The sequence below is a fragment of the Urocampus carinirostris genome, chromosome 1 (genome assembly GCF_059441175.1).
Source record: "Urocampus carinirostris isolate Australia breed hairy pipefish chromosome 1, RoL_Ucar_1.0, whole genome shotgun sequence".
Taxonomy (NCBI): Eukaryota; Metazoa; Chordata; class Actinopteri; order Syngnathiformes; family Syngnathidae; genus Urocampus; species Urocampus carinirostris.
In genome coordinates, this window is record NC_142349.1 from 20,377,578 (window position 1) to 20,403,367 (window position 25,790).

At 39.8% G+C, this 25,790-nt stretch overlaps 2 protein-coding genes across 4 annotated transcripts in view; one reads left to right on the top strand and one right to left on the bottom strand.

The window, feature by feature from the left end:
• The first annotated feature begins 5 nt into the window (after positions 1-5).
• glmna (glomulin, FKBP associated protein a) lies at positions 6-20,231 on the top strand. 2 transcript variants are annotated; one of them, XM_088329637.1, is made up of 19 exons: positions 6-154; positions 314-376; positions 587-712; positions 4,657-4,770; positions 4,846-4,954; positions 5,477-5,768; positions 5,833-5,932; positions 9,068-9,249; positions 10,834-10,887; positions 11,989-12,019; positions 12,107-12,196; positions 12,296-12,337; positions 13,333-13,406; positions 14,762-14,846; positions 14,929-15,038; positions 16,120-16,183; positions 16,270-16,402; positions 16,470-16,540; positions 19,923-20,231. In XM_088329637.1, exons 2-19 carry the CDS (start codon positions 338-340, stop codon positions 20,010-20,012), a joined length of 1,806 nt encoding a protein of 601 aa, XP_088185763.1. In that variant the 5' UTR covers positions 6-154; positions 314-337; the 3' UTR covers positions 20,013-20,231. The 2 variants fall into 2 exon arrangements, with proteins under 2 accessions (XP_088185763.1, XP_088185770.1); XM_088329644.1 differs by having other exon boundaries at positions 63-160.
• cdc7 (cell division cycle 7 homolog (S. cerevisiae)) overlaps positions 20,187-25,790 on the bottom strand; it is a 15,240-nt gene continuing 9,636 nt past the window's right edge. Inside the window, exons 7-12 of one of the 2 annotated variants that reach the window (XM_088329659.1) lie at positions 25,121-25,415; positions 24,817-24,915; positions 24,551-24,714; positions 21,436-21,518; positions 21,175-21,324; positions 20,187-21,100 (exon numbers count right to left, since the gene is read on the bottom strand). In XM_088329659.1, coding sequence (XP_088185785.1) covers positions 20,769-21,100; positions 21,175-21,324; positions 21,436-21,518; positions 24,551-24,714; positions 24,817-24,915; positions 25,121-25,415 — 1,123 coding nt within the window. In that variant the 3' untranslated portion in view covers positions 20,187-20,768. The remainder of the gene's footprint in view (positions 21,101-21,174; positions 21,325-21,435; positions 21,519-24,550; positions 24,715-24,816; positions 24,916-25,120; positions 25,416-25,790) is intronic. The other variant, XM_088329663.1, reaches the window with a different exon arrangement.

A 25,790-nucleotide genomic window follows, 5' to 3' on the forward strand; every position in this document is an offset into this window, starting at 1 on the left:
TGACCCGTGACGTCATAGAGAAACGGTAAGGCAAAAGGGACAAACTTAAATCAAACAAGACATGCCACCCAGTGTTATTTTTTGAATGCTGTGAAGTCCAAGTTTAATATTATAACGGAAAATCTGCAGCTTTGAAGAAAAGTTTCGTAAATAGGTAATTGTAAGTGTGTGTTAACTCAGAAAATATGTTTTTTTAAAATCAACTCAGTAAGCTAATTTACATGTATGGAAGCTAGCATCGAGGCTGTTTTTGACATTACTCCGTAAACAATCAACAAACCTTCCAATATGTTCATTATGTTATTTCCTTCAGGTGAGCTGCGTGTAGATAAAAGGAATGAATCTGGATATCTTCAGTGATGTGGTGCAGAAATGTGTGAGTCCTAAAATCCCACATTATTGTTACAACATATGAAGACACACAAAATGCGATGCACAAGTTAATTGCTATGAAAGACTGTCATAAAATGAGCAACAGATATACAGTGATTTTAATAGATGAATAATTAAACGTAAAATATGAAATGGAAACATGAAATAATTGTTGATGTGGGGTATTTTCCATTCCCTTGTGTTTCTCATTTAGCAAGCCCTTCAAGTGGACAGCTACACCGCAGAAAATCATGATGTCTTTTTGACAGCTGGTCGGTCATGTATTGAGGAAGGGAACAGTGCCCAAGTTCTCAGTCTAGTCCTGGATGAATCAAATCAGGTATAAAACTCATGCAATTTAGTGTTCTTATATAGGGCTGTGTTCTCTTTCCAACTTCATTTAACATCTTCCTGGAGAGGATCATGACTGAGGCCCTGGACCACCATAAAGGTACAGTCAGCACTGGGGGACACGACGTCAATAACCTCCGTTTTGCTAAAGATATTGCCCCACTGGCAGGAGAAGAACAGGAACTCAGAGATTTGGTCAATCACCTGGAAAAACATCAACCGAGTATAGGATGGAAATCAGCAAGGAGAAAAAAAAGTAATGATCACTGCAAACATCACCATCAAACAACTGGAACTTGACCCTGTCATTAAATATAAATGGATTGGAACTCTCAAACCACAAGAGGGGTCAGAACCAGAAATCATGACCAGAATAGCTCAAACCACAGCCGCACTTGTTAGACTGAAAACCATCTGGAGGGACAAGAGCATAGCAGTGAAATCAATAATCAGACTCATACAAGTGCTGGTTACTTCCATCTCCCTCTACGCTTGGAGACAGGTACAGCAAAGCTGGAAAGAAAATTCCAGGCCAGGGAGATGCGATGCCACAGGAAACTTCTAGGCATCAGCTAGATAGCCCATGTGACAATACAGTGCACAACACCATCAGAAGGCACATTGGACCCCACAAGAACACTTGTCAACTGTGCGTGGACAAAACTTTAGTCGTATGGTCACATCACAAGATCATCAGGACTGGCCAAGATTATTCTCCAGGGCACAGTCCAAGGGGGCAGGAGGAGAGACTGAAAAAGAAATGGGCTGACCACATCAAGGAATGGACTGGTGCCCACTTTGCCTCGACCTAAAAAACAGGCCAGGAATTGTCAGCAGCGGAGAAAGCTGTCTAGGCTTGCTTTTTCAGTGGTGCACCGACAGCCCTGACGGTTAAGGGATCCGTGAATCGTGATGTTATGTGCCTATCCTACGATCAAAATAATTAAACCATGTAGTTTTGTATTTGATTTTGATTTGAGAAAGAAATTAAATGTTTTTGAGATGAAGTGTTTGAAGAGTATGTTAGGAGTGACAAAATTGGATAGATTGAGAAATGAAATGGTGAGAGACGAAACTGGAGTAGTAGTGGAACTGAGCAAGCGTGTGGATAAGAGAGTACTCGGATGGTTTGGACACATGGAGAGGATGGATGAGCAGCGAATGTTGAAGAGGATTTACAGAGCAAAAGTAAATGGAAGGAGACCAAGATGAAGGCCGCGATTGACGTGGATGGATAGTGTTAGATAGATAGATACTTTATTCATCCCCGAAGGGAAATTCACATTTCCAGCAGCATCCCTGAGCTGAGAACAATACAATAATAAAGCAAAAAGAATACAATATTCAAATACCCAGTGTGACGTGCAAATGCCCACTGTAGCGTGTTATATAGAATAACTAAATAGTGCTACACAGAACACATATTGCAATAAGATTCGGTAATATGCAATGTAGGTGGTGTGGTTTGCTGTGGGATTTTACTCTGCCGGGTAGAGTTAAAGAGCCTCATGGCATGAGGAAGAAAAGATCTCTTCAGTCTGTCCGTAGTACAAGACGGTGACAGCAGTCTGTCGCTGAAACTGCTCTTCTGTCTGGAGATAATGCTGTGTAGTGGATGCGATGGATTGTCCATGATTGACCGCAGCTTTTCCAGTGCCCGTCTCTCAGCTACTGTTGTTAGGCTGTCCAGCTCTTTGCCCACAACAGAGCTCGCTTTCCTAGCCAGTTTATTGAGATGTGAGGCATCCTTCTTCTTGACGCTGCCTCCCCAACACGCTGTCGCATAGAAGAGGGCGCTTTCCACTACTGTCTCATAGAATATTTTCAGGAGCTTTTTGCAGTTTTTGAAGGAGGCCAGCCTTCTGAGGAAGTAAAGTCGGCTTTGCCCTTTCCTACATAGAGCTTCTGTCCAGTCCAGTTTGTTGTCCAGCTGCACACCCAGGAATTTGTAGGTCTAGAAAAATTCTACATTCTCCTTTGATGATTACAGGAACCGGATGAGTTCTGGTTCTCCTGAAGTCCACCACCATCTCCCTGGTCTTGGTGATGTTCAGGTGCAGGTGGTTTGCGTCGCTCCATCGGACAAAGTCCTAAATTAATTTCCTGTACTCCTCCTCCTGCCCATTTCTGATACATCCCACGATCGTAGTGTCATCAGCATACTTTTGCACATGGCAGGACTCAGAGTTGTACTTACAGTCCTACATATATAGAGTGAATAGGAACGGAGAGAGCACGGTCCCCTGCGGAGATCCTGTGCTGCTAACCACAGTGTCCGATGTACAGCCCCCCTGTTACACATACTGGGGTCTGCCTGTCAGGTAGTCAGTAATCCATTCTATAAGGTGTGAGCTAACTCCCATCTCTGTCAGTTTCCTACTCAGTAGCAGAGGCTGTATGGTATTGAAGGCACTGGAGAAGTCCAAAAATGTAATCCTCACAGCCCCCTTAGCCCTATCCAGGTGAGAGAGGGATCGGTGTAACATGTATACTATAGCATCCTCCACTCCCACCTTATCCTGGTAAGCAAATTGCAGTGGGTCGATGGCCTGACGGACCTGTAGCCTCAGGTGGTGCAGCAGCAACTGCTCCATGGTTTTCATCACATGTGATGTCAGGGCGACCGGCCTGAAGTCGTTGAGTTCCTCAGGTCTTGATTTCTTTGGGACTGGGATGATGCAGGATGTTTTCCACAGCTGAGGGACCCTCCCCTGTTCAAGGCTCAGGTTGAAGATGTGCTGTAGAGGGTCTCCCAGCTCAGACGCACAGGCTTTCAGCAGTCGGGGGGATACTCCATCTGGACCAGCTGCCTTGCTGGTTCGCAGCCTTCTCAGCTCTCCACACACCTGGGCTGCAGTTATTTTTAGTGGGGGGATGTCTTCAATGCTAGTGTCCAGAGGGGGAGGGGGAAGGACAGCTGCAGTACTCAGGGATGAGGATGAGCTTTTTCTCCAACTTCCTCCTGTACTGCTCCTTCCCTTTCCGGAGCTGGACTTTGAGCTCCTTCTGTACTCGTTTTAGCTCCTGCTGATCACCATTTTTAAAGGCCCTCTTCTTTTAGTTCAGAAGGCACTTGATGTCGCTCGTGATCCAGGGCTTGTTGTTGGCATGGCAGCGTACAGTCTTTATAGGAACAACATTGTCCATGCAGAAGTTAATATAGTCAGTAGTGCAGTTTGCCATCTCCTCAATGTCCCCACTGCTAGACCCTAGCAGGACATCCCAGTCCGTACGTCCAAAGCAGTCTCTCAGGATAGAGGGATGTTTAGACGTGTTCTAAGGGATGGGCAGGGCACCCGTATGATGCGGCAGGGGTAAACCAGTGAAAGTTGTCGGGCTCTGCTGTTGAACAGAAGAGTGTGTTGTGTCACCCAGACCCGAGTGACATGGCCTCTTTCTTCTGTCCCGTTTCATCTGGAGGGACGAAAGCATGACCAACTTGGGTGCCGAGGTGCTTAACTTGTTTGGGTGTTTGGGCATTTGGGTTGGCTAGGATCCAAAAAATGTGTGTGTTTTTTTTCTTCTTTTTCCCTTTTTTATTTTCTTTGTTTTTGTATGTCTTTGTCTTGCTGTCGGTCACCCCTCTCGAGGGATATGACGAGGGTAGTTAGATAGAAAGATAAGATACTTTTGTATTTTGTTGTTGTTGTTGTTGTGCTCTGTGCAACCCTTTGAGAATGAAAAAGGGATACACAAATAAATATGATATGACTTGACTTCCCTTCTTTTTCCTCCTTTACTTTACTGCATGTGTTCCAGTAGACTTCCCAGTATGTTGTGGCATACTCTCTATCTAACTGCAACTAGTTTGGGTGCAATTTTTAAAAAAAAACTATGACCACAATTGCTTGCAAACATACAAAAGTAGTGCTGACTTGGGAGGTGCTCCAATTTATTAGACCAAATGTTATATCAGTTTCTACTTCTGTCCAGGACATGGTCCGATGTATGGGATGGAGCCTGCTGTCTCCTCTAATTGAGGTTCTGTTGAAGAAGGAGGATAAGAACCTTTCTCACTGTGAAGCTATTTTCAATCACCTACTCAAGGTTAATATTGTCAACAGTATTTTGTGTCTTTGCTTTAGAACAGGTTTTTTTAATTTTCTATTTGTATAATTTCAGACGTGCAGACCTAAAGAGTTGCTGATTGGGCTGTTGGAGCATTTAGAACAGGATGAACCGGTCATTATAGCAGAGAGCCTCCATTTGCTGTTGAAGCCTTTGCAGGAAGGTTAGGCATTGTCATCAGTCATATGTTATTATTGGTTAAATTTAGGGTTTCCAAACTTTAGGCCAGCAAGGTAGATTTTATAGATTGGTAAATTATTTTGGCACGCCACGAAACAAAATGTCGAAAAGTACTATACATTGACAAAAGCATTTACAAATGTCTGCTCCTGATTTGTGAAAACCTCACGTAGACGCATTTTCTGTTCCAATAATGTAAAATGTCACTAGATGGCACTCAAGCTATGTCTAAATAACCAAGTTGTACGCCTGGTCTGGGTGAATCTCATGTTATGTAAAATAAATGCAAATTTCTTGACTTACAAATGCACGTTTATATGCCGAATTTTTTATGTATTTACTTTTTCTTCTATTTTTGTTTAGTTTTTAAATCAAATTGTTGTTTACCTTTATCCCTTAGTCCCTCTAAGAAAAACGATTTATAATATATGATTAATCAATTATATTCTGACCAACCACGTGAATTTTGAATTATTTTTACTAACACTTATCTGTATGCTGTCAGTTCTGCTGCGTCTAGACAGCCGAAAGGCCTCTTCTTTGGGCATGGTCTTGTCTTCAGCCCTGGAGCAGGTTGCCAAACTGCCTGTCCCTAACAACAAGGAACAGAAAGGAGACGACATGTTCCTACTCTGTCGTTGCGTCTCTGATCTGACCGCCTTTGTGGCTCCATTCATCCAAGAGGCCAAACAAAGGCGCTGTATGGGAGACACTAAGCCAGGCGAAAGTTCTTTGACAGCAAAGCTTGATAGAGCCTCAGTAGAACAAGATGAGATGACGACAGAACTGCTGAAGTTGTGAGTGACAATATAGAGGTTTTCCATTTGTCTTTTAAGTTTATTTGTTTTTTCTGTCTCACAGCTGTATGAGTTCTTTGAGACGTCCCATTCTAGAGGTGCAATTCAATGGCCCAGATGATCTGGAGTTGTCTCCTCTGAGGGATTTTGCCGCAGAGATTTTGGTAAAGCAATCTCTATCCTTATTTTCCAGCTAATCCCAAATTTTTAGATATGCAAAATGTAAGGAAATAGTACACGATTTTTGCATGATTAAGTCTCAATATCAGGGATGTCAAACTCCTTTTGACTCTGGGGCCGAAACCAGACATTTGGTTTTGAGGCCGCCTGGATCGGTAAAAGGATGTGAACTCCAAATTTGTAGCTTAATTTTTTTAGTCATTACCCTACCCTACACATTATGATCACAAATGAGAAGGGATTTTCTCTAAAGACATTTACTCGCAAACATTGGGGGAAAAGATTTTCATGTTTGGCATTGAATGTGTTGACTGATTTATTTCAACTGTTGAGTGAATGCAGTTTTACACCTGAACCACTCGGTCTGCTATACAAACTCAAAACTGCCCTCTAGCGGCTGGAAAGCATTTGGTTTGCATTTATTTTAAAGATCAAAACCTTGATAGAAATGACCTATAGACTCGCTCCTTTCTTTTACATACTCAGAAATTTAAAGCAAGTCGGGTTACATGATCAAATTGGATCCAGCCTGAGTATATTTGACATGCCTATATGTACGTATATCATTGGTTATATTTCAATTATATTGAAGACAGCCTGTCTTGTTTTTGTCATCCTGAGCTGTGACATCATCGAAGGAACACCTGCACACTTGCAAGCCAGTCGCCGTAATGTTTTATGTGTAATTTAGGCGAAGAGGTTAAGCAAAGTTTAAAATGTCAAGTTTGCACTCATCAGTAATTTTTTTTGGAGAACACTTCGGCGTTGTCTAACAGGTGATGCAGTAATGGTACGCCTCACAGTGGTTATTCTTTTTCGCTGGCCAGAAAACGAAAATGTTGTCCCGGCGGGATACTAAAGGCAGGTGGACCACCAGCAACATGTTGCAAAGCAAGTATACATAAAATGTGCCTAGATTTGATTTTAATATCCTGCTGAACCTTATTCACCAATTTTCGTCCATTTCCTGTCCAGAATGACTGAAAATCAAACTTCTCGTGACAATACTGGGTGATGTCACTAGCAGTTTCAAAACTCGACACCTCTACGTCACTAAACAGAGTTTTGTGCTAAAGTTAATCGCAAGTACCCAAAAAACTGAAGAATGCAGTTCAAAAGGGAATACACTATACAACCAGACAGGTTTTATTTGATATTTGCAGTGCAACATTTAGATTTAACAATACTAAACATAATCATCGTCGGTTTTATATAACCCGTTTCCAACAGTGTTCAGGAATGAACAAGAACTGTGCTTCTCAACAAAGAATTGGAAAATTTCCGCTATGGAAAAAGGATAGAAACTGGTGATTAGATCGAACACTACCTCAGATGAAGGCTCTTGAACAAAACCTACCAATCTGTGTTAAGGAAACAATCACTCCTATTCTCCTCTTTGTCGCAAATTTCAAGTTTTACCTCATCACTCGCCTCAACAACTCATTTGAATTGATGCAGCTGGATGTCTGCAAACTCCTGGGAAAGTATTGGCTCTCCAAGAACCTTTTGACAATTGGCACATTCTTCTTCTACTTAGGGCTAGAAAACAGAAAATATTCTCTAAGAATCAACAACACGTGAGGCACAATTGTGAAAAGAAAACATATTTATTTATCATTTTTATTTATTATATTTCTATCTGGGGCAGCATGGCGGCGCAGTGGTTAGCGCGTGTGCAGCACAGTTCTGAGGTCGTGAGATCAAACCTCCTGTGTGGAGTTTGCATGTTCTCCCCGTGCTTGTGTTGGTTTCTTCCGGGCACTCCGGTTTCCTCCCACATTCCAAAAACATGCATGTCAGGTTAATTGGCCGGTCCAAATTGTCCCTAGGTGTGGATGAGCGAGAGAATTGTCTGTCCCTGTGTGCCCTGCGACTGACTGGCAACCAGTTAAGTGTGTCCCCTGCCCACTGCCCGAAGATAGCTGGGATGGCCTCCAGCACCCCCGCGACCCTACTGAGGATAAGCAGTACAGATAATGGATGGATGGATATTTCTATCCATCTACCCTGGTCATATCCCTCAAGAGGGGTGACCGACAGCAATACAAACACAGACAAAAACAAAGAAAATGAAAAAAGGGAAAATGTAACAAAAAAATTTGGACCATGACCAACCCAAATGCCCAAACACCCAAACAAGTTAAGCACCTTGGCACCCAAGTTGGTCATGCTTTCGTCCCTCCAGATGAAACAGGACACAAGAAAGCGGCCATGCAGGGTGACACAACATATTCTTTTGTTCAACAGCAGGGCCCGACAGCTTTCACTTGTTTACCCCTGCCGCATCATACAGGTGCCCTGCCCATCCCTTAGAACGCGTCCAAACATCCCTCTATCCTTTCACAACACCTCTCCACTCATTCCTATCACCAACAAGAGCTCTAGCTTCCACTATATTCAGACCTCTTTCCTGCAGTGCACTCATAACTCCATCCATCCACGTCAATCGCGGCCTTTCTCTTGGTCTCCTTCCATTGACTTCTGCTCTGTAGACCCTCTTCAACATTCACTCCTCATCCATCCACTCCATGTGTCCAAACCATCCGAGAACTCTCTTATCCACACGCTTGCTCAGTTCCACTACTACTCCAGTTCTGTCTCACAATTTCATTTCTCAATCTATCCAATCTTGTCACTACTAACATACTCCTCAAACGCTTCATCTCAAAAACTACTTATCACTATTTTAATGAATAACGGAATGTTTACTTGGTTTAAATTCTACTTTTACAGGGCACTTAAATAGGCGGGTACTATAACTTTTTTTCTCTACACGTATCTGTCAGGGACATTTTTTCGTTTTAATTCGCCATAACATTTGAGCCAGAGAAACCTTTTTTACTACAATCGCTGTTTTGGAGCTCTTCTCACATGTTGTGTTAATGGAATTCACCATTTACAAAGTGTTGTGTTCCTTCCATGGCGTCACAGTTTTACAGCAAACAGGCCAAATGGGTCAAATAAGATTGAATTTCCCAAATCCCCTGGTGCGTGAAATATTTTTGCAACATGTACCTAATTGAGAAGAAAAACTGGTAGGAAATACCTTAAATAAGTCTGAGCGCTTTCAGAAACGGCCAAATAACATTTTCAGCCAGCTTTGCTTGATTTTCTTGCAGAACAGCCTCAATGCTATTGGGGAGTCTATACCAGGGCTCATGTTTCAGCCTTTATCCAAGAAGAAAAAGGCGTCCGGTTTTTTAGAAGAAGAAGTGCGCTATCCCAAAGAGTCCCTGGCTAGCTTGACCCACCTGGTCTTTGTTCTTCACCTCGCCGCTGATACCTTCCCTTCTGTCTTTTGGTGAGATTACCAGATTGGCGGGGTTTTTTACTCCGAATGCAGAAACACCAATTATGGAATCTTCGACCGAACTAGTTAAAGCAAGGGTCTCAGGCTTGCGGCCCAAGGGCCATTTGTGGCCGTTTAGGATGACCGTTTGATGTAGATGTAATATCAGGCCTAAAAAAAAATCCAGCACAACCTATACTAGGCCCGCAAATATTAAAACTCGAACCAGTCCAAACCCGACCAATTGACTTGATTTGCTGAACCGAGCCCCAAGCAAAACAAAAATGTCACACTTTGTTTGTGAGTACTCAGTCGGAGGAGAGGTGATTCATGATAACAAATTAAAGACTGTCTTTTATTCAGAAATCTGTTAAACAAGACCGCATAAACATTTACATATTTTATATTTCTGTATCTGCAGATGTTACATTAACTTAGAATTTCCCATCATTGACAGCTTTTTTTTTGAGACCGAACAGAAACATTTTACGGCCATCTACCAATTACAGGTTGAACATTGGGCCATAAACCACAGCAGCAGTACGTCCTTAAGACTCTTGCACGGAACTTTATGAAAGAGAGATAGACCGAGACAACGAAGAACAATCATGAGGGGTAAATATAGACTGGAAGAAATTCTCTTTTTTAGAATATATTTTTTCAATAAAGGCCTTTTTTAGTTTAGTATCCATATTGTTTTATTATACATTTTATAAACACACACACATACACACACAAATCTTTTAAATTTTATTTTTTTATTTTTATTAATGTATACTTTATACCTAATGATTGACATTTTAAGCCCAGCCCAGTCCAAAATTCGGGTTGGACTCGAGCATCTTACGTTTAGTTTGAGGCCCCATCTTAATACAAAAGTTAAAGACCCAAACAACCCAAACTGTGTATAATTTGACCACAATATGTTTTAGTATTCTGTCCTGCAAGTAAAAACGAATGTTAAAAATAACAAGAATGACAATTTAGGCGACTCAAAGTGGCCATACAGCACCATTATTTACCTGTAGCAGCACAAAGACGACCGATTGTCATTTTCCTCTAGTTGAGGATCATGTTATGTAAAATAACATTTCTCTACCTACAAGTATTTAGACAAGGCACATCTTTATGACAGTTCATGTATTTTTTGCTAATTATTTAACTCAACATTTTTTTAAATGGCATTTTTAACACTAGGAGATACAGAGACTGTTCTCTTAAGTGCAGCCCAAGCTTATTATGAATTACTTTATTACTGATGGGTTTCTTTTTGTAGGAATTCTTAATGGGTTAATTTTTAGATCTTATTTTGTGTAGAGAATAAAAGAAATGGTACTTGAAAAAAAGTGCATTGTTTTTCTCAAAACCTTTTCTATGAAAAACCTGTTTTGGCTCAACCTCACCCAAAACTTGGCTCCAAACACATGTTGGTTTAAGATAAAGGGATGGTGTATATTTATCCTGTGCAGTCCTTTGAGACATCTTGTGATTAAGGGATACACAAATACATTTGTCTTGACTTGTAGAAAAAGAGAAAGGAGTTCTTATGCATCACTTAAGTATAATCCATTAATTACTTGTGGCTCTGTCTTGCAGTCCTGTGTTCTGTCTTCAGTGTAATATGGACCATGTCAGCGTCCTGCTGTCCAGGTGAAAAAAAACATACCCCATACTTGCTTACAATAGAAACCAGAGACTCTTGAATTAAATAATTTGGACTTGTTCCTAACCCTTAGATTACACCTAATGCTAAGTGTTACCCTAATGCCAACCCTATTTCAGAACTCTAAATTCAATTCAATACCCTAATAAGTAGCCTAAACCTTAGTTTCTAACCTTAGCCACAATCCTGTTTTGGAACTGTAAAACTAGTTTAAAACCCTTTTTAAAGCCCAACCCCTCGCTCCTAAACTTATCCCAACTCCTAATTTAAGAAACATGAAACAATCTCAAGGATCTATAAGCACGTCACCTAAAATTTAAGCACTAAAAGAAATTGATAGCGGATAATTTCCTTGATATTATAGTAATCCCTCGCTGAATTGTGGTTTACTTTCAACTGTGGTGATACTTCATGAATTTTCATTCTGCATTATATTGTGCAGCAGACAACACGCAGCAAATGCTATCACAAAGGCTGGTCGTGGAGGGCTCTGTGTGCATGTGTGTGTTGGGTGGGTGTGGCTGTTTGTTTGCACGACTGTGATAGGCTGGTGTGTGCTGTCAGTCAAATAGCTGGGTGGGCGCACAAGTAAAAGTGTCCGCTAGGGACAGGCAATAATGGGAATTTTGGTATTAATCAAATCCAAATAAATACATGGTATTATCGATCGATACTGATAATATTTGCTTCAAACTGTCATAATCATTGATTAATGGTAACCTTACCCCCTTGAGTAAGTTTATATTTACGATAAACACAGCACATTTTTTATTCAATAACTACAATTCAATTTTTACCGTATACAATCTCAGAAATATTCCTTTTACAACTGTTTCACAACAAAAGCCAAGAGAGTAAAATAAAATAAAATAAGGCCGCTTTGTGACTAAATCAAATATAAAAAGCAAATTGTATAAACACTACAACCTAAAAACCTTTTACACTATAAAAATAAAATATTTGTACAACATAGGTAACGGAGCAAAAGTCGAGAGTCAAACAAAACAAATAATCAGTTATCTGCTTTTATTGGTATAAATATGAGGCTATTTTCTGTAATAAACAACTTTCCAATGTCTTTTTTCCAGAAGTGAAGAATTCATGATTCAAAAAGGACTGGTTAGTATTTTTACTTAATCTTTTATGAAACACAATAAAAGGAATACAGCCACTTTAAGAAAGGATTGATGTAATTGTGTACCACAGGAGCTTTATGAAGAGAGTCTTGTGCGTGTAGAAGATAACAGTCTGCCTCCAGAATTACTACAAATTAATACATTTCTCACAGTGCCTCAGGTATACTTTCTCAAGACATTACTTTTGTACTTTTTCATCTGCAACAGAGACTTTTTCTGGTTAAAGTACAATGAAAGTATCTTTTTATATATTTCTTAGACGTTAACCAAGGTCATGATCCTATGTCCAAGACATGATTTGGTAAGTTCTTTTTAATTTGCATGATAAACATCCATAAGAAATTCACTTGCAACTGCAATTGAAGAGAGTACATGAGAAGTATCACATTTTGATGAAAAATGCAAATACTAAATTAGACATGAGTAAAATGTTGTATGCAGTGCACAGTTGATTACAGAGGGTCTAATATTTGAAGGTCCAGGTGCTCCCTTACTTACGAACATTGGAGCTACAAAAAAACGTTAGATACAAACCTTTTTTTTGGGATGTCGAAAAATACCCGGATGTTGCTGTAAGTTAGATTTTGTATTGTGTGCACTTTTTTTCCGAGTACAGGACAGTACTGTCGTGCTTCTTTCCTCCGCTAACGGCGTGTGGCGCTATGAGAGCTCACACAGCATCCACTGGCTTCCTCTTCCTTTCACAGCCCTAGTTCTTGTGTAAACATACTGTATTGTATCTCCAGCGCGCTAAGAACTTTGACATTTTAACTGTTAAATATCACGTGCATCCATTCAATATGGTTGGTTAAAAGTGTAAAGAAGAGGCGAGCCGTTTTATTTGAAATTAAAGTGGAATAAGAAAGCTTGATGCGGTCGAGAAGATGGTTGGATTGCTTTTTTTCGGCCACTTTCTACCTCGCAGGAGGAAGTAGCCTAACTCTTGAAGCCCATCTTCCACAAGTATGTTAAACCTCACTTTTTTATCCTTATAGAGCATATTATTTCATTAAATGTTTATTTTTTTAGTACAAAACAATACAGGTTACTTATATAAACCTTAAACATACATTCCATAGAAAAAACTGAAGCAACTTGCGAACAAATTCAACTTACAGTTGTACGTTCATAAGTAGGGGAGCGTCTGTATTACCAAAAAGCAAAGATACTGGTAAGTATTTTACACTTTTACCATCTAATCAGTACAACTCAATTGAAAGGACTATTTTGCGTGTCATTTTCATGTTGCCATTTAGTGGCTCATGTGCAGTAACATTCAATTCTGTTCATTCACAGAGACGTGAAGGCTTGAGGGTTTTCCAGCTTTGCATTGACAAGTTCAACCTTGAAGCAAAGTACAATTTTTTCATGTAGGTTTCACCTTTCACTACATCTACATGCAGGTAGTAGTCCGACTGGGAACAGAATCTGGATTTTTGGACTAATCAGAAATAATTCTTAACATGACAAGTTACAAACAACCCTGTATACGTTGCATTTGGGAGTGATTTGATTAGCAAAGTTTATTGCCTTAAGTCATCTTGGGCTAATCTTGTATTTTTTATCTTTTGAATATTCGTAATATTCCTTTATGTATACAATACATGTATATAGTTTTTTAGATTTATTACATTGACAACTGTGTGGACAGCAAAGTTCATTGTGCAGGGAATCGTGGTTCTTTATAGTGCATATGACAATAAACACTTTGAATCTTGAAGAGCGAGTGACATTAGGCAAATAGACATCGTTTCCGCTTTGGAGGACGAGTTTGTTCATGTCATTCACCAGAATTAATCAAGTAGCATGCTTGTTCTCTCACTTAAAGGTGTTTCTGCGACACAGGCGCGTACAATTTGTGCTAATACATGGATAGCCAGAAACATGGACTTATGCTAGCTATACTGTAAATGGATGGGTAAAAGTGTATTTTCCTCCTGGCAGCAGGAAATAAACCAATGCACATGAGTTATTTTTAGTGTGTGCGCTGTAGTTTGCGTGTGTCATTTCTTTACATACTAGTCCACGGTGCTTTGCTGAATAAAAATATCCAGGAGGGAAACTGCCATTCACATAAGTATACAATGCGCACGTAATCAAAAAATGAAATGACTAATCCAACAATTAGATTACTTGTATCTTTTTTCATGATATTTTAATATGAGATGGGATATGAGTTTTCACGTCAATCATTAATATTAAAACAAGATAGACTTGCAATATTTCTTTTTGTGATGAATCCAGAATGTATTACCTTTTTAATTGCAATTCATAAATTAAAGAACTTTATCACAATGTGCATAATTTCTCAAACGGTCCTATACTCTGCATGGCAATCTTCAAACATCTCAGTAAGCCAAAATAGCATTATTTGTAGTTGCCTATGAGTATTGTACTGTAGTTACTGTCTACCTCTGTTCTTGTGCTTTAATGGCATTTTGCATTGGTCTTATTAAGTGTCTGAGCAGGTCATCTCATGCAGTTCTACGTGCTTGTTTTAAATACAATGACATGATTTTGTTTGCCTGTGAAAATAAACTGGTTTCCTGTGAAATAAACTGACTTTACTGTATAACAGTGCATTAGGGCTTGGATATCAAAAACAAACAAATCTGCTACATTTTAGACCACAGCCAGAAAAAGATACATTTTGTCAATTGTGACTATGAGTTTTGCAGGGCATACCAAGTGCCATCCAACATTTTGTCTTATATGCTCATTTTAGGTTCATGCTGAACTCAAGTAATCACTCCGGAGTCGAAGGCTACATCATTAAAAACATCAAAAGACAGATTGACATGGCCATGCGGGTGAGGCGGCTTGTTGAACTTTGACTCAAGAGCCATGTGGTGTTGTCTCTGATACACTTTTATACCGTGCGCTTTTATGCAGCCTGGCAACAGCAACATTTGGTTTGAGGGATTTCACTTGCTCCCTCTGCTGCGATTGGTTTTCACACTCCCAGATGGCCCCGAAACGGACCTATTGCAGTACCTAGACAGGTACTAGAATGAATGTTGCTACCTCAGTCGTAGAATAACGCACACGTAAACCAAAGGGACGCACCAATACTGTTACTGAGTAAAAGCTTTGAATGTAATGTACCGTATTTTCCGCACTATAAGACACAGTGGATAATAAATCACCCCCCAAAGATAGTCTTTTGTCATATATTTTACATAAGGTGCAGGAAATTGAGACTACAGTAAAAGCTACCCATTGGGCATTTTATTCAGTTTATATTTATTATATAAATATATTTATATATAAATGCTAAGATTGATCCGTTACCGTCGCTGAAATCGCAAAATATTGTATGCAATGGAAATTGTATCCAAGCAGTGGCAGTGTGCGCAAAGACACTTTACCGCTAGACCAACCTGTGGTACAGATGACATACCAATATCATTATCACAACAGTTTTAACTCGCAGTGCATTCTAGTAGGTTGAGCAGTCCCACTCTTTCGTCCGTGTGTCCATATCATTGGGTTTAATATGTATACGTACATCTAAAAAAAAACTTGTATTTTGTTGACTCTTTTCGAACATTCATTGGTGAAGAAGTGGTTGAAATGCAGTTTACCCTATCTGAATTCATTATTCAAATCAGTATTTCTGGCACCGTAAGTAAAATCTGTATGATGATGAGAAGTTATAATGCCTCATCAGATGTTAGCGGTACCACCGGATGTCTAATTGTTGTGTGTCGGCGCTCTCACCGCTACCACTTTGGTTAGGGTACGGTTGCATACAACGTTGTGCGAATTCGGTCAGCAATGTTTGATTGATTGTTGCACAAATAAAGTTGTGCAACAATATCAGCATTCCGAGGTGTATTTAAGGTGCACTGAGTAATAAGGTGCACTTTCAAATTGGGGTTTTGAGTTGCGGCTTATCGTCCTGAAAATAAGGTAATTTACCAGTAAAAATAACAAGGAACTGTTATTTTAAGTACCTCAAGAGTGCTTTTTATCCGTGGCTCGATGAAATTTTTTTATTTTCATGTCTGGATCTCTGTTTACGATAGACTAAATTGCGGCTTCATATTCAAATGTTTTGACCCTGCGGTTTCTTCCGACCAGAATCATGGAAGCACTAAACCTACTGCGCTACCTTGTCATAAGAGACAAAGTTACAGAGAACAAGGTGCACTTCGTTTTCTTTAACATTTTGGGACTTGTATATTTCACTTTGTATGCTTATAGATATCTCTCTCTGTCTTGGTGTCATAGACGGGAATCTGGACAGAACTTCATAAAATAGAGGATGTGTTCTTGAAGCCCCTGCGTTTTGGGATTAATATGTCCAAAGCCCACTATGAGAGGGAGCTCAGCAACACCAAAGAAAACAAGAAAAATTTTAAAGGTCAGACAAACAACATATCCACTAATTACTGGAATTATCATAAAATATAACATATGCTCCTTCTCAGAGACGTCCGTGATTTCTGTGTCTGTGAACGACGAACAGCTGCCAAACATGACTTTGGAGTCTCAGATTCAGGTGAGCGACTAATTTTGGGAGATTTGGAGAACCTTGAATCAGTCCCTCAAAGCTTTGGTACTGTGTTCCTAAATACCAATTTTCAGTTGGGGCAAATTATACTTTTCTTTTTGTTTAACACATTTTACTTTTTTTGGCTTGTTTTTCAGAGGTTCTGTGTACTGTATCACGCTAGAAAATTGCATCCTCGAAGCATTTATTTTTCAAGCGTATTGGTTACTTAAATCATTTTTCGTTCTACTGGTCTGTTTTGGAGTGAGTACATACTGAAGGTTGGTAGGCGGGTGAGTGGTTAGCGCGCAGCCCCACGGTGCAGAGGTTCAAGTCCAGCTACCGCAACCTCCCCGTGTGGAGTTTGCATCTTCTCCCTGGGCTTGCGTGGGTTTTCTCCCACATTCCAAAAACATGCTTGTCAGGTTAATTGGCCGGTTCAAATTGACCCTAGGTGTGAGTGAGTGAGTTGTCTGTCCCTGTGTGCCCTGCGACTGGCTGGCAACCAGTTCAGGGTGTCTCCTGCCCACTGCCCGAAGACAGCTGGGATGGGCTCCTGCACCCCCGCGACCCTGCTGAGGATAAGCGGTGTAGATGATGGATGGAAATATTGTAGGTGCAGAGTTGTAAGGTTTATTATTGTTTAATAGGAGGAATTGCTATACTTAACCCCTTAATGTTCCGATGGGAGTGTTTTCATGATGTCACCAATCACTAATACGTCATGCCACATATCTTTGGAAAGCTTAAACTCTTGGAATACTAAATATACTCATCACAGAAACATCCCAGTCTGAAACCAGATACCTGAAAAACGGGATAGCTTACCTAAAAGCGCTGAAAACTTCTACACTTGACAGGATTTCCCGCAAATACAGTGTTCAGGGATCAGAATGGAGATTTTCATTTTCAGCTGAAATAGCCAGGGTCCAGGGGCCGCATGCCCAGCCAGGTCCAGGGCCGAGCCCGGTGGGGGGCTCAGGGAGGCAAAGCCCCCCTGAAGCCAACAGCATTTATCTTATTTGCTATGTGAAAATTGCACTAGAATGAATTAAATCCAACAAAACAGAAACCATGTATTTTATATATATATATATATATATATATATATATATATATATATATATATAAATTAAAAAAATAATAATGTATTGACATTAAGAGCATTTGTAATATTGAACATGATCATGATGATACACAATAATTTATTTTAATCATGTTTATAACAAATTTTAAATGTTGTTTATCCTGTTCTAAATATTGTATAAACACAAAAGATAAAATCATTTCATAAATAAATAGATTTATAAATACCTCAGATTGGGATTTTCTGTCACACAGGGGAACCAGTGGTTGACTGCTGCTAGTATTTGAAGTGGAAGGATTTGGAATGGCCAATAATGTTGAACCGGTGGTGTTACTGTTAGTTTCACTGCCGATTTTAAATGCGGATCCGAGTGCACAATTTGATCGCCGGCAAGCTATTTTTTTCTGTGCTTGTTCATTTTAGCATGATCGATCAGTGCCACACAACCTTGCGTACCATAATTGATCAGATTGACACAGTATAGGTACTTTGATTTCCCTGGAACATCACACTTTGCGATGAACTGGCTCAAAGTTTCTGTAACTTCCTCGATCTTTACGCCGATTTTAACGTTTACTGTGACAGTCTTCTCCAGCCATGACCACTTAATTTTATTCTTGTTTCCTTTATCAATCTCTGAGACAAAAGCCTCGTCTTCTTTTCTTAGTATTTTCATATTTACTTTTTCAAACACTCATTTCACCGTTTGAAAAGACCGGAAGGAGCGCCATGTTTGAGAAAGCCAATGCTCTGAACAAAAGCTCCGCTGATTGGTTATCAGCGACCAATGGTAGGAGTCGATCTATTTGTTAGCTAAACCACGTTGTGTGATGAAACAGTCACGTATCATACCTCACCCCCCAAAATATTTTCTCATCGAATTTAGACAATTTACGGAAATGACCTTTGGGGTTCAAAAACAGCGGAAATCTGCGGATCCGCGGAAAATTCTGATCCCTGAGTGTTATGTTCACGAAAGTCCAGTAAATGCAACTGTAAAATTGTTAAAAAAAAAAGAAATCAACCGAAAAGCCTTCCTGCTATGTTTGACGAGCTTCATTGTATCAGTCTGTTTAGCTTTATTACTTCTTTGAAAACGAACAGACTCGTCAGGTTGTTTTCAATATTTCCATAAGCCCGTGATCTTGTGATTTCCAACTCCTTTGGCAAATTACAAGATTATTTTTTGTGTGTGAATTTCTCTGCGGGGATGAATAAAGTATCTATCTTATTTTTACGGTCATTAGCCTGTAACAACCTACGAGGGCCTGTTTTTAAAAAAGGAGAAAAAAAAGCAAAGTCATGACCAATTTGGCTTCAGACAATAATGACTGAGTCAAATGTGAATTGATACATTGGTTTGCCTAAGAATTGCCAACATAAATATGTACACATTACGCGTGTATTCAAATCAGAGCAGAAGGTAAATGTGCGCAAAGCCAATTGAAATTCATTTTTACACATAAATGTGCACTATCTTGGATACGCATTTAGAAAGAGAAGTCAAACATTAAACTTTCACAATATGAAACACCTGGCCATATTAAAATACACATATATAAGTTTTAAGGGCTGTGAATTGGTCTCCAAATGGCCACTTTTGGAAATTCCTAGACCTATCATTAGAAAAGTGTGTAAAATACGATGTTTTGTTTTTCAGATTGCGATCAAATTTGATAAGTTAGTAGGTAAAGCTTCAACCTATTGTCTCACCTGTTTTCCAGCTAAGATGCCCATGCTACACTCTTTTGCAGGCAAAAAAAAAAAACATTATCAGGCAAGAATTAAAAACCTTCTATTTATGTGTGTTCCATCAGATTACTCAATGTAAGTAGCTCTCACAGTTCACTTTGAGACAAAACCTCAGAGTTGGACCTTTCAAAGGAGACCCAAAACCGTTGATACTCTTCTTATGATTCAAGAGCATCATTCAATTTACTTTGGGTACGTCTTGGATTGGTATTTGAGGCTGATTTGAAGGGCACGGCAAGGGTTTAAAAAGGGAGCAAATTGGCTGAGGTGGACATGTCTGCAATGAGCTGTAAACCATTGAAGAACTGGCATAGAGTCATAGCAGCAATCACAAAAGCACTTGATATTTAACAAATCACTAATACGACTATGTCATTTAATTAAGTATATAGCATATATTGGTGATTTGGTCTGTTCCCGATATCTTAAAATAGTACCAGTACAATACCAGCAATTTTTAGTCTAATTCGATGACAGGGTTTTTTCCCCGGATGACCCTAGACTGTCGACTTAGTGAACAACTAATTATGAATGGTTTTGCTCTCCCACCAGGCCCTTCATTCAGCCCTGCACACCTTTGACATGATGGAGAGCGTTCTTGTACGAACAGAGGAGCTGACTGAAATGAAAAACCCCGTCTAATCTTCAGCAACACCATCACTTGATCAATATTTTGTATAAACATGTATACAACAGGTCAATATGCATTTTTTTCATTTTGATGTTCTTAAGTATTTAATTGTGGCCATTTGAATCATTTTTAATAGCAATTGTATGCAAATGGTTTAGAATGGGGGAAAAATAGTAAACAGACCATACAGTTTGATGACCTTCCATTTTATTAAAAGTCCAAGGCAAAAAGGTTGGTTTTGTTTAAGAAAATAAATAACAATCTCCTTAAAAATGCAAAATAAAGTAAATTAGATATAGAAAGAACCAAAAAAAGGCTATAAGGTATGTGAGTTTCCAAAAATAAAAAACCAAAAACAATTGTAAAAGTTGATGCGGTTTTTTTAAGCTATTAAGCCTTTTTTTGTTTTTTCCTATTTTGTATTAGCAGCAAATAGAACACTTTTTTTTATGATTAATGCCAAAAAGGAACATTTACCCAATTTCAGGCGGGGCATCATAATTATGTTAGAAGTATTTAATAAACATTGTCATTTGAATTTCTACTGCTACAGCAGTTCTGTTACCAATTTTTAAGATAAATGCATGACTAAAAATGTCAGAATTTAAGCGGCAGTCTAAATGCAACAAATGGAATTGATAATTTATAACATGTTCAGTAATAAGAATTAGACATTTAAAAGTTTTTTTTAGTTAATTCATGAGCCTCATTTAAATTCTGAAAGTCTACTTTTACAAATAATGTATTTGACGTTCGCGTGTTTCTTTTCAAAAAAAATTAAAGAGTGGGTGTTCCAGAGCCTGCGCTGCAGTGATTCTGCTGCTTGGATTGAGATCCAGTAAGTGATCTAGTAAGTCGTAAGCCTCGTCGGGCACTGAGTCCCACCCAAAGTCTTTATAGTCCCAGTGTGAGGACGGTTTTGGGGTTTCATCTTGCCTTTTGGGAAACTCCGTCTCTTTTTCAAAAGCTATCTTTTCAGTTACTTCATCTAGAGTTTCACCGGCAAGCTTGACTCCTTCTGCTCTGCATCCCCTGAGCGTTTCACAGAGGACCTTGAGGTCGAGCTTGGGAAGCTCACGACTACAGAGCACCGACTTGCCTGGATGGAACGAGTGACCGTTACGGAGGCTGTGTGTAGACCTCTGATTACATTTCACAAATGCGCGGACTCACCGAACGTCTTCGCAGCTTTTATGGTCTCTCTGGAACCCCGGACGGTCATGATCTGCGCCAGAGCCACCAGGTCATCACTGGCTTTGAAGAATGGGTAACGTCCACTCAGCAGGGAGAGGAAGATGACTCCGGCTGACCATAAGTCTATGGCTGAGCATTTAAAGAAAACTAATTTTGAATTATAAAGTTATATGACTTTAAAGTTATTTTAGGGTTTATGCTTTTCATCATTAATTGTTGTAAAAGATAAATGAGACCCACCTGTCCCTTGTTTCGGACACTTGGTAAGAACCTCTGGTGCGCGGAAACCTGGAGTCCCTGCTCTGGGGGCCACCTGCTGCTTCCTTTGGATGAAAGAACTCCAGGTAATGTACAGTAATACCTTCCTGTATCATGGTTTACTTATCGCAGTTTCGCTACTTAATAGATTTTCATTGTACGTGGTGTTCTGCATTGTGATTAGTCACCCCGCCCCTTTTCTGCATGTGCGTCAAAAACATTGCGGTCTGAGTTGTACCCATAAGTAAAACGGCTCGACGAACCTACATTACATACGGGTAAATCTTTTTCAATTTGCTATAAAGCCATCATGTCAACTAAACACTCCAGATAGCCAAACACACAGGCGACCGGGGCCAAAAGGCACAGGGAGATGCCTTCTATCAACAACAAAGTTGACTTCTTGACCCGGTAAAGCAGGGGTAGGGAACCTTTGAAGGCAAAGGTCCACACCATAGATTTTAGGACAGAATTCAACAAAACCACAAATCCACTTCCCAGAAGTGTATATATATATATATATACACACACATATTTTTAAATGCAACTCAAGCCACAGGGGGTGGAACGAGTGACCATCACGGCATAGTTCTCAGGTCAGGAGATCGAACCTCCTGTGTTGAGTTTGCATGTTCTCCCAGTGCTTGCGTGGGTTTCCTTGGGGCACTCCGGTTTCTTCCCACATTTCAAAAACGTGCATGTCAGGTAAATTGGCTGGTCCTAATTGTGCCTAGGTGTGAATGAGCGAGCAAATTGTCCGTCCCTGTGTGCCCTGCGACTGGGTGGCAACCATTTTAGGGTGTTCCCTGCCCACTGCCTGAAGATACCTGGGATGGGCTTCAGCACCCTCGTGACCCTACTAAAGATAAGCGGTATAGATAATGGATATATATACTGGACTGTCTCAGAAAATTAGAATATTGTGATAAAGTTCTTTATTTTCTGTAATGCAATTAAAAAAACAAAAATGTCATACATTCTGGATTCATTACACATCAACTGAACTATTTCAAGCCTTTTATTATTTTAATATTGCTGAATTTGGCTTACAGCTTAAGAAAACTCAAAAATCCTATCTCAAAATATTAGAATATCATGAAAAAGTATACAAGTAGGCTATTCAACTAATCACCTGAATCATCTAATTAACTCGAAACACCTTGCGAGGGTTTCCTGAGCCTTAAAAACACTCAGCTTGGTTCAGTAAACTAAATCACTGCTGATCTGACTGCTGTCCAGAGGACCATCATTGATACCCTCCATCAGGAGGGTAAGACACAAAAAGAAATTTCTCAAAGAGCAGGCTGTTCACAGAGTGCAGTTTCAAAGCATATCCACAAAAAGTCTGTTGGAAGGATAAAAAGGGGCCGGAAACGCTGCACAACCAAGAGAGGTGACCGCAGCCTTAACAAAATTGTGTAGAAGAGCCGCTTCCAGAATTTGGGGGAGCTTCAAAGACAGTGGGCTGAAGCTGGAGTCCAGGTATCAAAAGCCACAGTTCACAGACGTGTCCGGGAAATGGGCTACAATAGCTGTATTCCCATGGTCTAGCCACTTCTGAACTCAAGACAACGGAAGAAGCGTCTGACTTGGGCTATGGAGAAGAAGCACTGGACAGTTGCAGAGTGGTCCAAAGTCCTCTTTTCAGACGAAAGCAAGTTTTGCATTTCATTTGGAAGTCAAGGCGCCAGAGTCTGGAGAAAGGCTGGAGAGGAGCAAAATCCAAGTTGCTTGAAATCCAGTGTGAAGTTCCCACAGTCAGCAATGGTTTGGGGAGCCATGTCAGCTGCTGGTGTTGGTCCACTGTGTTTCATCAAGTCCAGAGTAAATGCAACTGTGTACCAAGAGATTTTAGAGCACTACATGCTTCCATCTGCTGAAAAGCTCTATGGAGATGAGGATTTCATTTTCCAGCATGATCTGGCACCTGCCCACAGTGCCAAAACCACCAGTAACTGGTGCACTGACCATGGCATCACTGTCCTTGATTGGCCTTCTAATTCCCCTGACCTGAACCCCATCGAGAATTTGTGGGGTATAGTTAAGAAGAAGATGAAAGACACCAGACCTACAAATGCAAATGAGCTGAAGGCCGCTATCGAAGCATCCTGGGCATCAATAACACCTCAGCAATGCCACAGGCTGATTGCCTCCATGCCACGCCGGATTGATGCAGTAATCCGTGCAAAAGGATTCCCAACCAAGTACTGAGTGCATCAATGGACATTTTCAAATGTTTGATTTAGTTTTGCTGTTATAAAATTATTTTTTTTACTTGGTCTGAGGAAGTATTCTAATATTTTGAGATAGGATTTTTGAGTTTTTTTCAGCTGTAAGACAAAATCAGCAATATTCAAATAATAAAAGGCTTGAAATAGTTCAGTTGATGTGTAATGAATCCAGAATGTATGACATTTTTGTTTTTTTTAATTGCATTACAGAAAATAAAGAACTTTATCACAATATTCTAATTTTCTGAGACAGTCCAGTATATATATATATATATATATACATACATACATACATACAAACATAGACATTTTTGGCCCAAATGTTACTAAAATGTTGCTTTAGCTTCACATACACTGAATTTTAAAGTCAGAGAGAAGATTACTATGATCACACCTTTTTTTAGTCTTAAGCTAGATGTACGCATGAAAAACCATAAATGGCTCGCAAACCATGCGTTCCAATCCCTGCGTTAAAGGAAGGTAAATTGAGTTTTCTGTAGCGTCGACATGGCGACGAAAAAGTATTGAGTGTAGTAAAACCGGAGTGTCCTAAAAAGCATTTCAATACATGCAGCAAAGTATTTTTTTTTAATTATAATGACATGACAGAAGTATTTAATACTAATATATTTTTTTAAAGTTTATAAAATACAGTATTTATATTCAATGAACAATTGCTTGAGCCTGTAAATCGGGTTCGTTCTTTGGTTTTGATGTATAATAGATTATTTAATAAACAAATTTAAAAAAAGTTTATTTTTGCTGGTTTTGACTATTGTGAGACGTTTTTGAAATGCAGGGATTACTGTACCCTATGCACAGGCACAGAGAAAGTTCACGAACAGAGCAAATGTCAGGCACTTTACCGTGACAGGCAGACGTTGCAGATCCTGTCTGTCTGGAAACAGTTACATGTGATGGGTTGATGAACGCCTCGTAGAGCTCTCGGAGTCCGGGTAGGTGCTGTTCCCCCTCGGGTGGAGGGGAACCTTTGACTTGAGAGTTCCCTAACTTTAGTAGCTTTTCCCAACTATTAGATCGAAGTTATAAATTACAATGCAATAGACATCCAAGTTAAACCCAAGTTTCACACAATTGAAAAAGGCTGAACAGATGAGGACAAAAAGCTTACCTGTGTTCTTGTTTGTTTTGTTGTGGAGAAAGAAACGCAGCTGTTAAGGTTCTTCTCACTAAACACTGGCCTCTGCGCTTTGCGTACACATACCAATTCCTAACAAAAAAACAACTCATTAGTTAAATGCAAGGGAACAAAAAGTTCACAGAACCTTCAAAAAAGGCAGCATGTATCCCTACCTATTCACTTCAAATCCATTTAAAAGACACACATTAATTTCACAACAAGATAGTGAACTATACGGCATATTATAGAGTGTAAAAACAGCCCACCCCAAATCACCAGGAATTAGAGCAGACACCTTGATGGGCTTTGTGCGAGCAGTAGAGGCGCCGTCAGTGGTAGTGACAGAACGTGTTTTTTTACTAAGCACTTTCCGTATGGCTGCGGCAGTGATGGAGGAAGAAGGTGGGTGAATTGTGGACAGCAGTGAGGGAGGGGCTGCTGCGGTGGTGAGTGGTCTAGGCGGAACTTTATATGGTCTCGTCTTGGTGCAACCGGCATTAGCTGGTGAAGGTTTCTGTTTGACCACCTTGAGCAGCTCGATCCGAGTGTCCGCTGTTCCCTGAGCCAGGCCGAAGTCCACCAGGGCAAACCTGTGCACACCATCCATTTATACATATATATATATATATATATATATATATACACACTACATACGATGTATATGTATATGTATATACACGGACAGACATGTATATAAATTCAATACAATCAAATTTCTGAATGAAATTGGAAAAGCAGTTAAAATTAAATAATTCTGCATAAGGTATATGTTCTGCCATTGAAAAATGCAGTGGTCCTTGAGTGCCCTCTTGTGGTCAATATGTTATTTGTTGTTGCTAAAATGAAACAAGAGAGAAATCCTCGACAGCAGCTCAGACGCCAACTTTCGAACGCTCATTGCAAATCCTCTTTTGTTGTTGTTTTGGACAATAATTGTCCGTAAACAAAGTATATTGTAATAAGGG